The following is a 14,708-nucleotide window of genomic DNA, read 5'->3' as shown; positions in this document are numbered from 1 at the left end:
AACCAAAAAAAAAAAAGATTATTTTTATGATAGAATGAGATAAATGCACAATGTGCACAGTCTGCGTGATGTTGAAACTTTCTGCCCATTTTTGAGGACATAATTGTGTCTATATTTGTCCCAGATAAAGAACCCTCTTTCTCCTTTTGAAGGCTATTGGCAGTGCCTGCTCCTTTGTAGTTTGGATCCTACCGGAGTGTGTCCAGCTTGCATTCTTATAATGGCTATGCGGTTAAAATAACTGTTATTACTGAAGTGGTCCTTCTTTTATGGTACATTGAACTCAGAGCTGAGAGCATTAGGTCTGTGTGTGTGTGTGTGTGAGAGAGAGAGAGAGAGAGAGAGAGAGAGATGGGCTTGTCCCAGTTTTGGCCTTGTAATACATAGCGGGTTGAAGCACTTTTAATTTGAATAGGAGCTGTACTTTAGCAGTGTGTCATCACTACAGGCCTGAATATTGATGAGGTTTTGGAGTTTGCGTCGTTGTGCGACACATTCTGAACAGTTATCTACAAGAGGTCAAACACTGAGGAAAGAGACTGAAAACCAGTCTAAAAAGCTAAAGCAAAAGTGAACCGTGTGTATTAATACATCTGCTGTTATTGAGGTAAGCTGTGTTATCTGGAGCTGAGGGGCTTTCTTATAGCAAAATTAAACCCGGCTTGAAAGAGCCAGACAGTAGATTTGCAGAAGTAATTGACTAGACTCAAATGTATTACTTAGATACCAGAAATAACTACAAGAATATGAGTTCAAATTTAGCTTATGCTGGTGGAAATCGTTGCTCTCTGCCCTCGTATTAATCAAGAGAACTTCCCATTATGCTTTAATAACAATAAAGCTATAAATGCTGGCAGGTAATAATTATAAAAACGTTGTCTCTGGTGTGGATGAGTAATTTGTATTGACTAATAATTAAGTCAGCTCAAGTGGGCTTGTGGTTACAGTGTTTGTTCAGAGTCTGAAACGCTGAGGCTTTAAGCCCTATTTGAAACTCAGTTCAGAAAAGTTCCTCAACTGTAAAGTAAGTCAATTTAACATGACATCAACATCATGTTAACGTAACACAACCTTGAGATATTTAGGAGGAAAAGAACAGTCTTCAAAAATGTGTTAAAGCGCAGACGTTGTTATTACCGCAAAGTAAGATAACATGCTTGATGGGCGTGATACCACGATAGTGTGTTGAGTGTCAAAGTGTTTTTATCTCACTCTGTCTAACGTGTATGTAAAAGGAAACAAGCTTGCGGTATCTGAGGACACACCTTACATTGCAGATGTTTGTGTGCACCACTACTTCTTATTATAGTTGTGCTTTACTGGATGGTTCAACTTGTGCCATACAGACAATAAAATAGAAGCACCTTGGGTAATGTATATGATTTCCAAGATAACCTTGGAAATTTTTCATTTCATTTATATTTCAGTAAAATTATTCCGTTTTACAGTTGCATAGCAACTAGAATAACATTGTGCTTTCTGTGCCCTGTGAGTGCTCGGTATCCTTGTTTTGAACGACACTTAATGCTAAATCTTGTGCTTCTGCAGGGGAAAAAACACATCTTGAGAGTTTTGACTCACTCCGTGCGGAGGCATCTTGGTGTCCAAAATGTTGTTTGTGGCACTTTTTCTGAAAAAGCGAACAACTAAGTACGATTAGAAGATGCAGGATCTGAGCGCCAGCCAGTAAAAAGGGACAGCCCATGGATGTAATACAGTTGCTTAAGAGTAGAATGAAAAATACAAATTGAACAATCAAGGCGGCGAGGATTAGAACAGAGCACTTGGTAAGCGGTGGAACAATGGTGTTGACAGGTGGAATTAACTGCTATGTGTGTAAATGACTGGGGCCATTGAATTGAACAATAGGGAGTAATATGTCCAAGCTGGTATAAAAGCTGTCTTTGATTACAATATGCATAGCTTAGTTTGATTGTAGGGAGGAACTTGGCAGAGTAATTGAGTAGAAGTCATTGAAGAGAGAATACCTCCATTTCATAATGAAGTCAAACTGAGTGGTGGATGGATGCCAGATGTAATTAGAGAAGGGAAACAGCAACTACTGCTGCAGCACCATGGCAGGAAATTATTCCAGTCTTTTCTATCCGACAGTACTAGGTGAACCACATGTTGGGCAATTAGCTACAATATAATGCTGCAGAGTTTGAGCTCAATAAAGAAGGGATTTGGATGTGATAGTTTGGACATGGCTGTCATTTGGGAAACTTTAGGGTGCTTTGTAAATCACACGCTCTCTCTGCTATGAAAGCTTTTAGTGATAATATTTTCTCTTTCTTACAATTTGTATCTTATATAAGATCAAGAGTCTTTTATTTAGAAATGGGGAATTTTTCCATGTTTCTATCTCCAGGCTACTAAAATGAATTACTAACTTATCAATTATCAAACTACAGCTCTCTGTTCTCTTTTTGAGAGCTGTGAACGTATTGAGCTACAACCGAGATCAGGCTTGGGTCAGTAGTATGATCAGGGGAAATGTCATTGTCTTGGTCACGGCATCCGCATCTGCAGTGACATGCCGATAACAGGATCACTAGAGAGTGGAACAGATAGATGGTGGTGTTGTCCAACCAGAACAAAGCTTGTGCAGCAGAATGCGGGATTCCACTGGGAGTAGCAAAGGTGCATGCTGCGCTTATCCTACTGATACCTTAACCAGCTTGTGTGTGCCCCAATACAAACTGTAACACACACACACACAAGCACCTGGATGGCTGTGCATTTGTAGTTTCCATTCAAAGGGGTCTCTCACATGAGCTTACTCACAGCCTCACGCCGTAGACTTTTTAATGCTATTCTCCGACACATATGCCTGCGTGCATGCTGCCAAGCACACATAAACTTGGCTCATGCATAGGTGACACTGGATTGCAATTTTTTTACTCACAATTTTTGACACTCACAATACAGCAGGCAGTGCAGGGATTCCAGAGAGCCAGGGAGATGCCCAGCCGAATGAAAATGGAAAAAGCATACTGCAGGCTAAGGAGGAACAATGGGGCGTAGGGGAGAGCAGAGCCTGGTGGTGAGGCCCTCTGCTGTGGAAGCAGAATAATGGAATAGAACCAGCACAACTTGCTCCAAAAAAAAAAAGAATCTTAGCACAGAGATAGATGGTGATAAAACAGTGAAATATAACGCAGTTTGCTTCTAAGCTTGGGGGTAACAAGACGTGAGAGTGAATAATGTGTCTCTATATGAGTAAGCCTAATCTGCCTGGGATAATGTAATAATGATGTTACACAGTGCAGTGTGAGCAGCACTTTCTACAGTATTGCCAATACTGCAGGTTCTACTATAGTTATTCTATTTAGTTATCACAAGCCAGGGGGACCCAAATTGAACTTCTCTTTCTCATCTGCTCTCGCTGTCTCTCTCCCGTTCATTTCGGCAAGACTTATTACCCAACATTCTTAAGGCAGCAGGGATTACATGAGTGCATAATTTCGAGCCTTGACAGGTCAAAGAAATTGTCGTGTGAGAACTGAGACGAGGTGTCAGGGCTGCAGAATGAGTTGTCTCACCAGCGGACAGCTTACACTCTGTGTGGCCTCGTGTAGGTTTCATACCTACCTCTCAGAGTGTGTGTGTGTGTGCGTGTGTGTTTCTGTGTTTTGCGTTGTCTCTACATAATGATTCTCCCAACATAGTTGTATTGATTGGCCATATTCAGATTCACCATATTACCAGCAGGGCTCCTCTGGCCAGAATTTCATAGCCTCATTGTCGAGCCAAGTTCCATAACCAGTAATGGCTCTGTTTGTGTTTTAGCGTGCACCAATTTCTTGTAATGATCCTTTTATTAATGTACAACCTCAGAGTCTGTGTGTGTTTGTCTGTGTGTGCTTGTGTGTGGGTGTGTGCTCACAGCCCTGTATAAAAAATGTTCATAAAATCAAATCGTTGGTATTTGTGTCCTCTAGCTTACACCCAAATAGAAATAGTTTGTAAGTGTAATGCAAAGATCAAACTGGATTAGTATGGATTTGCCTTGGAACGAGGAAACCATGAGATGTAACAGAACAAAAAAAAAAAAATCAAGACCCTAAAGAGATAAAAGAAAATATCACCAACATTTATTCCACAGGGCACACATATTTACAGTAGCCCTCTATTTGAATAATCCATCCAATTGTCAGTGCAAAAAATTGTCATAGCAAATCCTTAACAAATTCACGCCTACACTATCATTTACAATGGGGACATTGTTCAATGATGAGACAGAAGATGCGTTTATGTTCTGGGGAGGTAGTTATAGCCTGTCTTTTGCCTTTATTTGCACGTCCATTTGACTGTTTCTTTTGCTTTTCTCTTCTAACCGTCCCTGACCACAGTGTCAGAAGTTTTTATATCATCCTTTTATTCTTTTAATAAGCTTTAAGCAGCACTTCTCTCAGACACTGTTACACTGCAGTTGACATAAGATCACAAGTAGAGAATTACAGGCGCAACATGAAATGTTGCAACCGGGAAGCAAGAGCAATTATATGTTTAGTGACACTCCGTATCAGGGAATAATGGGGAACCTCCCCCACTAAAGTGATGAGTTTAATTAAGTTGAAGATGCTGTTTGATGTCTCTCTGTGGCTCACACCCACTGTGTCCTTTTTTTTCACAGTTGTCGTTCTGGACTTTTTTTTTTTTTCATTAATTATTGTCTGTCTTTTGTTCCTCTTCATCCTGTACTCTCCTTCTTCTCTTCTTCTTCTTCTCTGTCGCTTTCACCACAGGTGGCCCGAAGCCTGATGGCTCCACTGTCACTGGACATTGCAGGGGACCCAGACAGCGAGCGTGCATTAGGGAAACAACGTCTCAGTGTAGCTATCGGTGTCCTGGCTGGAGCCGCAGCTGTTATCCTCGTGATTCTACTTGTTGTCACAGCTCGGCAGTGTGGCGCTCAGGGCAAGAATGGTTACGAGGCCGGCAAGAAGGAGCCAGAGGAAGACTTCTTCAGTCCTCCAGGTGCTCAAACACAGGCCGGACGTGGTGGGGGATCAGACCGTGGACGCAAACCTCGACGGGATAAGCGCAACGGAAGTGGTGGCGGCTCAGCTGCAGGTGGAGGGAAGTCAGACAGATCACTGTACAGTGGTATTGTCACAGTCAATGGACTGCATCGCCATGCCAATGACGATGATGAGGAGGATTTGAGTAGTGCTAGCGAGCGTCTGGCAGCCCGGTACTCTGCTATGGACAATGACCCCAGCAGCCCACGAATGGGCAGTGGCAGGAGGCACCAGTCAAGCCCAGATCTGGCCAGGCACTACAAATCCAGCTCTCCTCTCCCTGCAGTGAATCTACAGCCCCACTCTCCACCAGCTGAGGGAAAGAAGCACCAGGCGGTTCAGGAGCTGCCGCCCTCTAACACCTTTGTGGGCAGTGGAGGTTGTGTTGGGAGTGCCGGCTCCAGCAGCAGTAGCAGCGGGGGCAGTGGCAATGCAGATGCAATGTCTCTGGGATCTGATCAGTGCTCGGAGTATGGCTGCCAGACTGTGAACAAGTACAGCAAACAGGTAGGAGCTTTAGGAAGGGACTGGAATGATGTAATATGTCCCCTTTTTATTTAGATCTTAAAATTTTTCATTCAGCTTTCTGTGGCTCTCTGACTCTGACTTCTGTCTCGTCCCTCCTCGGGTTTCATCTCTTCTTACTCACACAGATGCTGACATCTTGTACCACATACCCCTTTGCTCATGTCTAAACACCATTCTATGTCCACAGAATAGCTGTCAGAGTGTGTGCACACTGGCTCGTACGCTTTTGTGTCTGTGTCAGCATCATAGGTCTGTGACCACGGTGACAGTACCCCGCTGTCACACTGTGTGTGTACCCTGTGTCAAACATCCTCCTTAGCGAGATCTGATGCAAGAGACATGAGTCAACCCCCTACTGCGGGCGAAAAATATGTGAATGTGCATTTGTGTATACATGCATGACTCGATGTGTGTGATGTGTTTGTGTGTAACTGTGTGTACAAACCCCTGAGGAGTTCAGTTGAAGTTAGGAATGGTAAAATAGTTGCTTCCAACTGGGTAATTGGTCATTTTGTGTTTCTGTTTCTTTTGTCAAACTGTTATCTTTCTACCATTTAGCATATATGTTTATCCCATAAAAAAATATCAGTTGCACAGATAATGGATGCATTGGCTTTGGTGTTTGCTCAGGAAGCTGCAGTTAAAAGCTGAAGTCCTGCTGACAAATAAATACTGCTTAGAGACGGTCACTCACCCCTCTACCCACACCCACACACACACACACACATAAATATGCACACAAGCACCATCTATCATTGTAGACATACTGACACAGTAGGATCTCCCTAGTCCGTGGGTAGTGCTCCCAAGAGTCGCGTTTGAGTGACAGCTTACCCTTCTTAAAGGGGCGGTGTCTCACTTGACAGACAGCTCTGCATTTATCCTCTCTGTGGTGAAAAAGTGCTGATGTGGTCATTAAAGGGGAAGTAGAGGAGCTTCTTAGGCTAATCAATTCATACATGGGCTCGCTGATCCTTCTCAATACACGCGCACACACGCACACACACATGCATCCGCACACACACTCCAGAGGTTAATCCATTACGGAGTCAATCCTCTTAATCTGCTGTTCCCAGGGAAAGAAATGCTTACTGGGAGAGTTTGATGTTCATGCTTACGTGCACTCAAAACATGCCAGCACACATCAGGAGACAGGCAGACAGCATAATGAATTATTGATTGTATGGGGTAATTAACTCCTATGCTGCAGTGGAGGGTGCCCCCTCCCACTCCCAAAATATCCAACAGGCAATGGTTCCATACCCAATTCTGTGTGTGTATGTGCATGTCTGTGTATGTGTGCTTGTGCATGCTGCGTTCATGTACGTGTCAGAATTTGTAAACTCTTCCGTTTGGCAACACGAGCCGGTTTGTGTTGGTGGGTGCTTGTCACTGTGCTTGAGGGACTGCTTATTTCATGAAGGCATATGCTTTTTATATGTGAGTGCAAGTGAGAGATAGACTCAGGGAGTAATAGGTGGCAAGTATGTGCCAAATGTAGGAACTGGGACGCTGACAGAATTTGGAATAGCATTAGATCAGGAGAGGGAGAGAATCATAGGAGGTTAGGAGGGGAGGAAGATGGAGTAAACGAGATGGGGGAAGAACTTTGAAATTCAAAGCTACTTTACTGGGTCAGTGAAATCTCTAAAAACTGTTCATCTGAAGTCAGCACATCGTCAGACCAACCAGGGTGCTCTAAATAGGAGGAAACAAATGAAAAAAGCAAGTAATAAAAACCGGGCATCACTGATGAAAGGCGAGATTGCGTCAAAAAAAGCAACAGAGATAAAACAGTTCAGTCAATGGGGTTGGGTCTCTTTTAAATATAAATTGGTCACGAGGAGACTGGAAGCAGAGGGAAGAGTAAGGATATCCATATCAGTGAGCATGAATAAATACAGAAATTATCAGGAGGAGAAGGGGAAAAGAGAGGAAAAAGTGAGTAAGAGGCTCCATACCCAGGAGAGCAGGAACAGAAGTGAGAGAAAGAGGTTAGCTGAAGGGAAAGAGGGTGGTAAAGGTACGTGCAAGAGACAGGGGCACTAATAGATAAAAGGCAGTGTGAGCTAATGAAAAGAAAGTTTTGGCTTAGGACTCCCCCTTTTCTTTCATGGAATAGAGAAGGAGAGCGTGTGTTTGTATGTTAAGTGGTGGTTCAATATGATACTGAAGTTTAAAATAAGCCAAATCCTGATTTAAAACAGTAAAAATCTGATAAACAAATGAGTAAACTCTCCAACAAGACATTAGAGAACAGCGCTGCAGGTACATTTTTGACACTCAGTGCCACAGACACACTGCAGTTGATAACAGAAAGGTATTGGGGTTCGATAGCCAGCTCTAATGTTGATGGAGGGAGTGTAAAGGAGAAGGTTGGAGTTTGTGTGCCTCTAAGTAGAGAGAGAGGCAGGGAAGTTGAGTGTGAGAGAGAGAGACAGAGAGAGGTCTGGTTTGGGCGGCAGCCAGAGAGCGAGAGTGGACTGCTGAGATGTGGGTCATCAGGATACCCGTTGGCATCGGGACACATTAATGATCACAGCAGTCACATGGCACTGCAGTCAATATGGGCAAAGTGGCCTCGTTCTACCCTCTAACCACCACCACCACACACATAAAACACACTCGACCACAAAACTGTTTTTCCTGTCTGCTGTCCTCAATCAACCACAACAGAGATCACAGTGGTTGTTTGAACTCAGCATTACGTGTAGGTTTGTTTTTTTTCTCAGGTTTTTCACTTGTATTTATGTTTTAATGTCAGTGTGGGACGTATCTCGATGCCCACTTTGCACCCCTTCTATCTTGTCCCACCACCTTTTGTTTCTCCCCGTCGATCTCCCCGCTTCCTTTGCTCCAGGCGCGGCCATAAATCTAAACGCCCCCACCACAGCCACCTTTGCATCCTCCAGTGCGTCACACTGACCTCTGAGAATTCATCGACTCAGCGTTTTCACTAGTGTGACTTCTTCTTTTACTGTAGTGAGCACTTTCTGTCTCTGGACCCAGCGAGTGCGCGGGGGCGGGTGAGAGAGAGCGCGGAGCCACAGAGGCTGAATCGAACCAGACACACACCCACTTACATACGCACACACACACACACACACACACACACACACACACACACACACACACACACACATCAAGTGTAATCAATGCCCTGTTAACAAGGCCAAGACTGCGGTAGAAACAAGTGGCTTGATATTGCAGTTTTTGTGCATTGCACTGTTCCACAGCGCTTTGTCAAGGTCACTGCTGGGCTTTCACAACGCGGGGGGCCATACTGCTTGACACAGCAAGGACAGGCTATGGATATGAGTTTGTGGTGAATAGGACTCATCCGGCCGGCCTTGTTCATCTAATTGGACTGTATGGACGGGCACAGGCAAAGAGATTAGGTCTACTGGATTATAAAATTGAAAAGCAGCTTTTCATTTCAACGAAATCCCTCCAGGATTAAATATGATGAGCGTCTGTCATGGACTCACACACACAGTCCACGCACGCCACATGAATGCATCCACACATACGCCCCCTGTGATAACACGCAGTGTGCATTAGGGTCATAGAGGTGAAGGCACTGTGAACCAAAAAACAAGCAGAAACACACACACACACCCACACACTCGCAAAAACCCATTCTGCCCTCCCTCCTTTATTCTGTTACACATGCACAAGCTGTAACCGACCCGTGACCCCTGTCATGATGATACCACAACACACTGATGTATTTATTAAAGCCGTCGTGAGTTCAGGCTGCACAGTCAGCCATATGCTCGTGGGTTGAGTAGTTGGAGAAATGAAGAGGTGAGGGTAAGCGAGAGGTGAGAAGGACGAGGTAACCAAAGCGGGGATCACCAGACGAGCCAGACTGAAAACTGATCTACTGACCTGAAGACAAAGAGCTAGGGCAGGGCAGGGGGTTCAGGGAGGAGGTGAGAGTCAGTGGGCACCAGAGAGGGAACATGAACCAGAGAGAAAGAAATGAGAGAGTGAGCGAGAGAGACGTGGAGGGTGGGAGGAGACCGAAAGGTTGAAATGGAAACCAGCGTTGTGTTTGCGTTACATGCTTGGCTGTGGAGATGTGCAACACATGCGTGCCCTGCAAACATCGATTTTCTGCTTGACCGGGATCATGTGGCCATTTTACAAACATGCTGTGTTTATAGGTGTTTTCATACTTGGATTCCAGTTCCACTGGTCTCAAACAAAGAAGAACATTAAACAAGCGCCTTTTGGTTCTGGTTTGTTTTGTGCTCAGCGACAAACTAACAGGTGTGAATGCTGGCAGGCCCTGGTTCCTGTGATGACGGGTGGTTCCTGGGCTACCTGAGTTAACTGAGCTTGTTTCAGTTCTGTTTAGTCAGATGGACAGTCATCACAGACGGATTTCCTTTGCTTTAAGATGCTTCAGTTTAACATGAAGAACTTACGACTGCAGTTATGACAAGTTATTGTAAGTTATTGTGGCGTTCCTCCAACAACTCTCAACAGCGCATGCTGGGAAGTTTTTTTTTTTTAAACTACCAATTTAATGAGTTAATCCTCATCAATTTATTCATTGAACTCATCGTTTTAAGTCAGAACAAGTCATGTTTTCAAGTTGTGGTGGTCTGACATTTTAAGTTCAATGAACTTGATATTGACAAGTTGATTCCCCTAAATCCCTGTATGTATTACAGTGAAACAACACCCTTCCTCTCACATAAGTGCCATCACAATGCAACCAATAACAGTCGAGACGTGTGCTCTTATCCTCAGTAAGATGAAGGCGAGACCTTAAAAGTGGTATTTTGCTCATCCTTACTTCTTACCTGAAATGTTTTGGTTGAAGGTCAGAATAGTGATCAGGTGACAGTAAACATAACAGGAAGCGTGTAGCAATGAGGGTTAAGGTGAGTTTTAGGAGTCAGAAGAAAGTCAGTAGAAAATTCTCACACATTAAATCAAAGATCTGTGTGTGTGTGTGTGTGTGTGTGTGTGTGAGTGCGTATGTTTCCATGAGAGCCCAGGACAAGCAGAACAATGACAGAAAGACAAAGCAAGGCGAGAATCAGAGGGAGTGAGATTGCGAGAGGCAGAATGAGAGAAATTGTCTGTTTCCTCACACATCAAGGTCACCCAGAGCTGGAATGTGTTTGGAAGTCCCCTGTCTGTCTTGGCTGTTTACCACACGGGATAATACAGACAGGCTGTTCGGCTGATAATGCGACTGTGTTACCAACTCCTCCTTTCAGCTTTAGTTTCAAGATTTCTGTGAAATGGCAGGAATTTGGGAATGTCATTCCCACACAGACGTGAACGCACACAGACAAGCTGAGGCAGGGCGACGCACACACACACACACACACCCACACACCCACATGCAGCCCACACTGTCCGACGTGTGATTTTAACACACACAGACATGCCCAATGAAATGCACTCTTGTGTGTACATAATAGCACATAATTACATACCCTCCCAGATCCCTGGGCATACACACTTTTCACTGCAAGAAGACGAACTCTTTAAAGAATATGATGACACGCGAGCAGAGAAGGAAGTTTTCCATCTCTTACATCAGTTTCCTTCACTCCCCCTGGATCGTATCACATGTTCATGCCCAGGCACACTCTTTCTTCTACAGTCACACACTTCCACAGATGCTTACAAAACACACTTGATCCTAATTCCCTGACACACACACACACTGGAGCGCACACGTAGATCTACGTAGCAAGGCCTTGACTGAGTTGCTTCCTTTGCTCTGTATTGTACAACTGTGCGTTGAGCTCATCGGCCTCCCAGTGTTACCTTAATGGTTGTCTGTGCGTTGTGCAATTTTAACCAATATTGCTAAACAGAAGTGCTCTTTCTCAAACTAGACAGGGATTCTAGACAGCTTAGTAGTTCTGTGACTGGTTTTATCCACTTACACAAAAGAATCTCCCGTGCACTAAGTGGTATTGAGTTGGGTGGAATTAAATCCAGTTGAATGAATTTTGAATTGAAAATGGGACTGAGCCCTAACCAGCTTCATGGAATAATTCAAATTGTATGGAAACAAGACTGAGTCAACTCAAAATGAATCAAACTGATTTGAATTCATTTACCTTTCCAGTGTATGTTGCCGGTATCAGTTCAGTGGGCTGACGTGAGTGATATTGTAGTATGTAAAGTGGTCTGACATAATGTTATTACTTTACTGTGTTAACAAAAAAGTTTTGGACTGTGCCAGAGTCTATTTGTGATTAAATATATTCAAGCCCGTCCAGTTTGATAGCCTGGACGTGTATTATTAAGTCCGTACACCACACTGACTTGTGCGTGTGTACATACAGCTCCATTGGTGCAAATCTAAAAGCTAAATTGCGCAAGTGCGTCCACCTCTGAAGGGCTCTTTACGCCTGGAGCGAACCCGCCTTCAAACCACTTCTAAAAGCCAAATTATTTATACCTGGATGCATCACACATTCCCCGATCCCACTTCAATAACTCATAATGAATCATAAAAAAAGGGGGACAGTCTTTCCTCAAAAGATTCTTTGATGTCGCACTGAGTTGTACGCTCTGAAAGTGACAGACGTAGCAGTGTGAGGATATTAAAGAATAGAGCGCGGAGGGGAAGTTGAATCTCTGCATTACCACCCACCTAGCCAGTCAATGAAAAAAAAAAAAAATTCAGTTTGCTTTAAAAGTTTACAAAGACTTTGGACACTTTAAAAAGATCGGATCACTTTGTTTTAAGCATATTGTGGCTTTAACCTCATACAGATTTAAACGTCACATGCTGCAGTGTTCTAAATTAAATCGTCGGGTCTTCTACCTGGTTCTGTGACATCATTAGTTAGACATCTGTCTGGGAACAGCTGTCCCTGGAACACGTTTAGAAGACTTAAACAGCCAAATGCATTTGTTGTTCAGCAGTTCCAAGCATGCTGTTAAATGTTCCCCTGTCTTCTCTTTATGCGCCGTCCATCATCCAAAACTCCGTCATTCTGGCCATAAGCACGTGGAAATCTGCGCCATATTTTACCCCACAGCTTGTAAAATTAAACTGGCACGTCCTCGAACTGAATGCACCGATCTGCAAGAGTCTCACAGCTCACAAAGAGTTTCCAGGTGCAAACCAAATGTACGAACTTCTAAAACTCGAATGACAAGTACAAAAAATCTATTTTCAAGCACATCATTATGAATTATTAAACATTCCATAGACTGTCTGCATCTGAACTCAGTGCTATCTAACTCATCCAATAAATAATTGTCTCTTTCCAAAACCTCCATCCCCAATGTCTGTCTGCCTCCCCCACCACATGCACACACCCACACCCACACACACACACACACACACACACGCACACACCCTCCTCCGTCTGTCTTCTCTCTGATTGATCTCTCTGTTCTCCCTAAGTGGTTTCATCTCTTTTCATCACTCTCCATCTGGATCCATCTTTTCAAAACCGTTTTTAATGGCTCCAAACTTTTTTTTTTAATAACCCTTAATAGTTTCTTTAAATTTTACAAATGGCTCTTAACAAGCCTCTCCATTTTCTCCTCTCCTCTTCTTGTGTTTTGGGACCGTACTTACAACTTTAATCTTTGCTTTTCATTTTTCTGATTGAATAAAATTAAGCATGCTACCAAGGAACAGGCCTAAGGTGTGAATAACTGTACTGTGCAATATGGTTTATGCATTTTTGCTACTGGCAAATCGGAGCACATATCTCGCTGGATATCAGCTTATTAAATCTTGCGTGAGTGTGAAAGACCGGCCCTCAAAGCTCTGTAGTCCAAAGCCAGTGTTTTTGCCCCGGGCTAAGTGTAGCCATCTGTTTTAGAATTGTTTGGTGGAAGATAGATAAATGAAAAGATCAAGATGGAGATAGAGATAGAGAAAGACAAAGAGAGAGAGGAGAAAGAAAATAAGGAGAAGAGATATTCATGGTCAGTACCCTTGGTTTAGGAATACGGGGATGGTGGGGATGGTGGGGCTGGTGGGGGAGGAGGGGCTGCAGTTATGAGAGCTGGGAGATGAAGAGAAATAAGGCGACGGGGAGATAAGGTGATGCAGTGAGTGGTAGGGGGAGATGTGAAGCAACAAAATAAAAATGCGTTCTTAGGTGTAGCCTAGGGGGTGGGAAGCTGATGGAGAGAGTGTAGAGAAGAAGGAGATGGGATGAAAAAGATAGGGATGAGGTATGTGGGTCTTGGGTTAGAAGAAGACAGCAGAGGAAAGGAAGGGAGGGAGCCCATCTCAGACTCTTCGGGCTATTTTGGTGTGAGAGTTTGTGTGTGTGTGCGTGTGTGTGTGTGTGTGTGTGTGTGTGTCAAAGAGAGAGAGGAAAAGAGAGAGGAAGAGCTTGCTACCTGCCCCAGCGAAAAAGTTACATAAATCTGAGTGGGCAGGCCTCCGCCTGCAGCAGTGCTCCATATTATACCACTGACCCAAGTCTCTCTCTCGATGTATGTGTTCACATATGTGTGTTTGTGTGTGTGTGTGTGTGTGTGTGTGTGTGTGTGTGTGTGTGTTTGTGTCTTTTTCATCCTTGTTCAGCCCCACTTGCCTGTTCATGTTGGAAATAGACCAGATAAGAGACTACTACATAAAGTAGCCGGTCAAGCCATTGGAGAGAAATCCCCCTGGTGCCTTCAAACAGAGGCATTAAAATAGTTTGACCTGTTTGACACACACATGTACTCATGCAGACTATATAATCAGGCACTCACATCACACCACTTTTAACTCTCTCCCGTGGGCATTACAAATTAAGAGTTTCAACAACCACCATCACCCACAATATGTAAGCTAACATGCTTTTTTTTTTTTTTAAACGACAATCCCGAATCAAAACAAACTGAACTCCGATGAGTTAAATTGCACAATTGCAAAATCAATGGCTTGCTCTTAATACAGTTCGGTAATTGCACAGCATTACCGTAACATTGGTTCTTAATGGGTCAACGCTGCACAGGTAGACATCAGCTTTGCATTATTTAAAAGGCTCCATTCTCCTGTTTCACAAATACAGAGATATTATGAAGATGGTAGCTTCCAGCACTAGAGAATAAAACAAAACAACACACTCTCAGATCCAGAGATGTACACACAAACTTACACACAAAAACAAAAAAATAAATAAATAAAAATTGCAATCAAAGTCATGCAAA

At 43.6% G+C, this 14,708-nt stretch overlaps 1 protein-coding gene across 1 annotated transcript in view; it reads left to right on the top strand.

The window, feature by feature from the left end:
* Positions 1 to 14,708, top strand: part of pcdh7a (protocadherin 7a) — a 37,138-nt gene that overhangs the window by 5,452 nt on the left and 16,978 nt on the right. The window contains exon 3 of the mRNA XM_026360109.1: positions 4,752 to 5,534. Within this exon, the coding sequence (XP_026215894.1) occupies positions 4,752 to 5,534 (783 nt within the window). The remainder of the gene's footprint in view (positions 1 to 4,751; positions 5,535 to 14,708) is intronic.

The sequence above is a fragment of the Anabas testudineus genome, chromosome 1 (genome assembly GCF_900324465.2).
Source record: "Anabas testudineus chromosome 1, fAnaTes1.2, whole genome shotgun sequence".
NCBI classification, from domain to species: Eukaryota; Metazoa; Chordata; class Actinopteri; order Anabantiformes; family Anabantidae; genus Anabas; species Anabas testudineus.
Note: the sequence above shows the minus strand (reverse complement) of the source record. Positions and strands in the feature narration are given on the sequence as shown.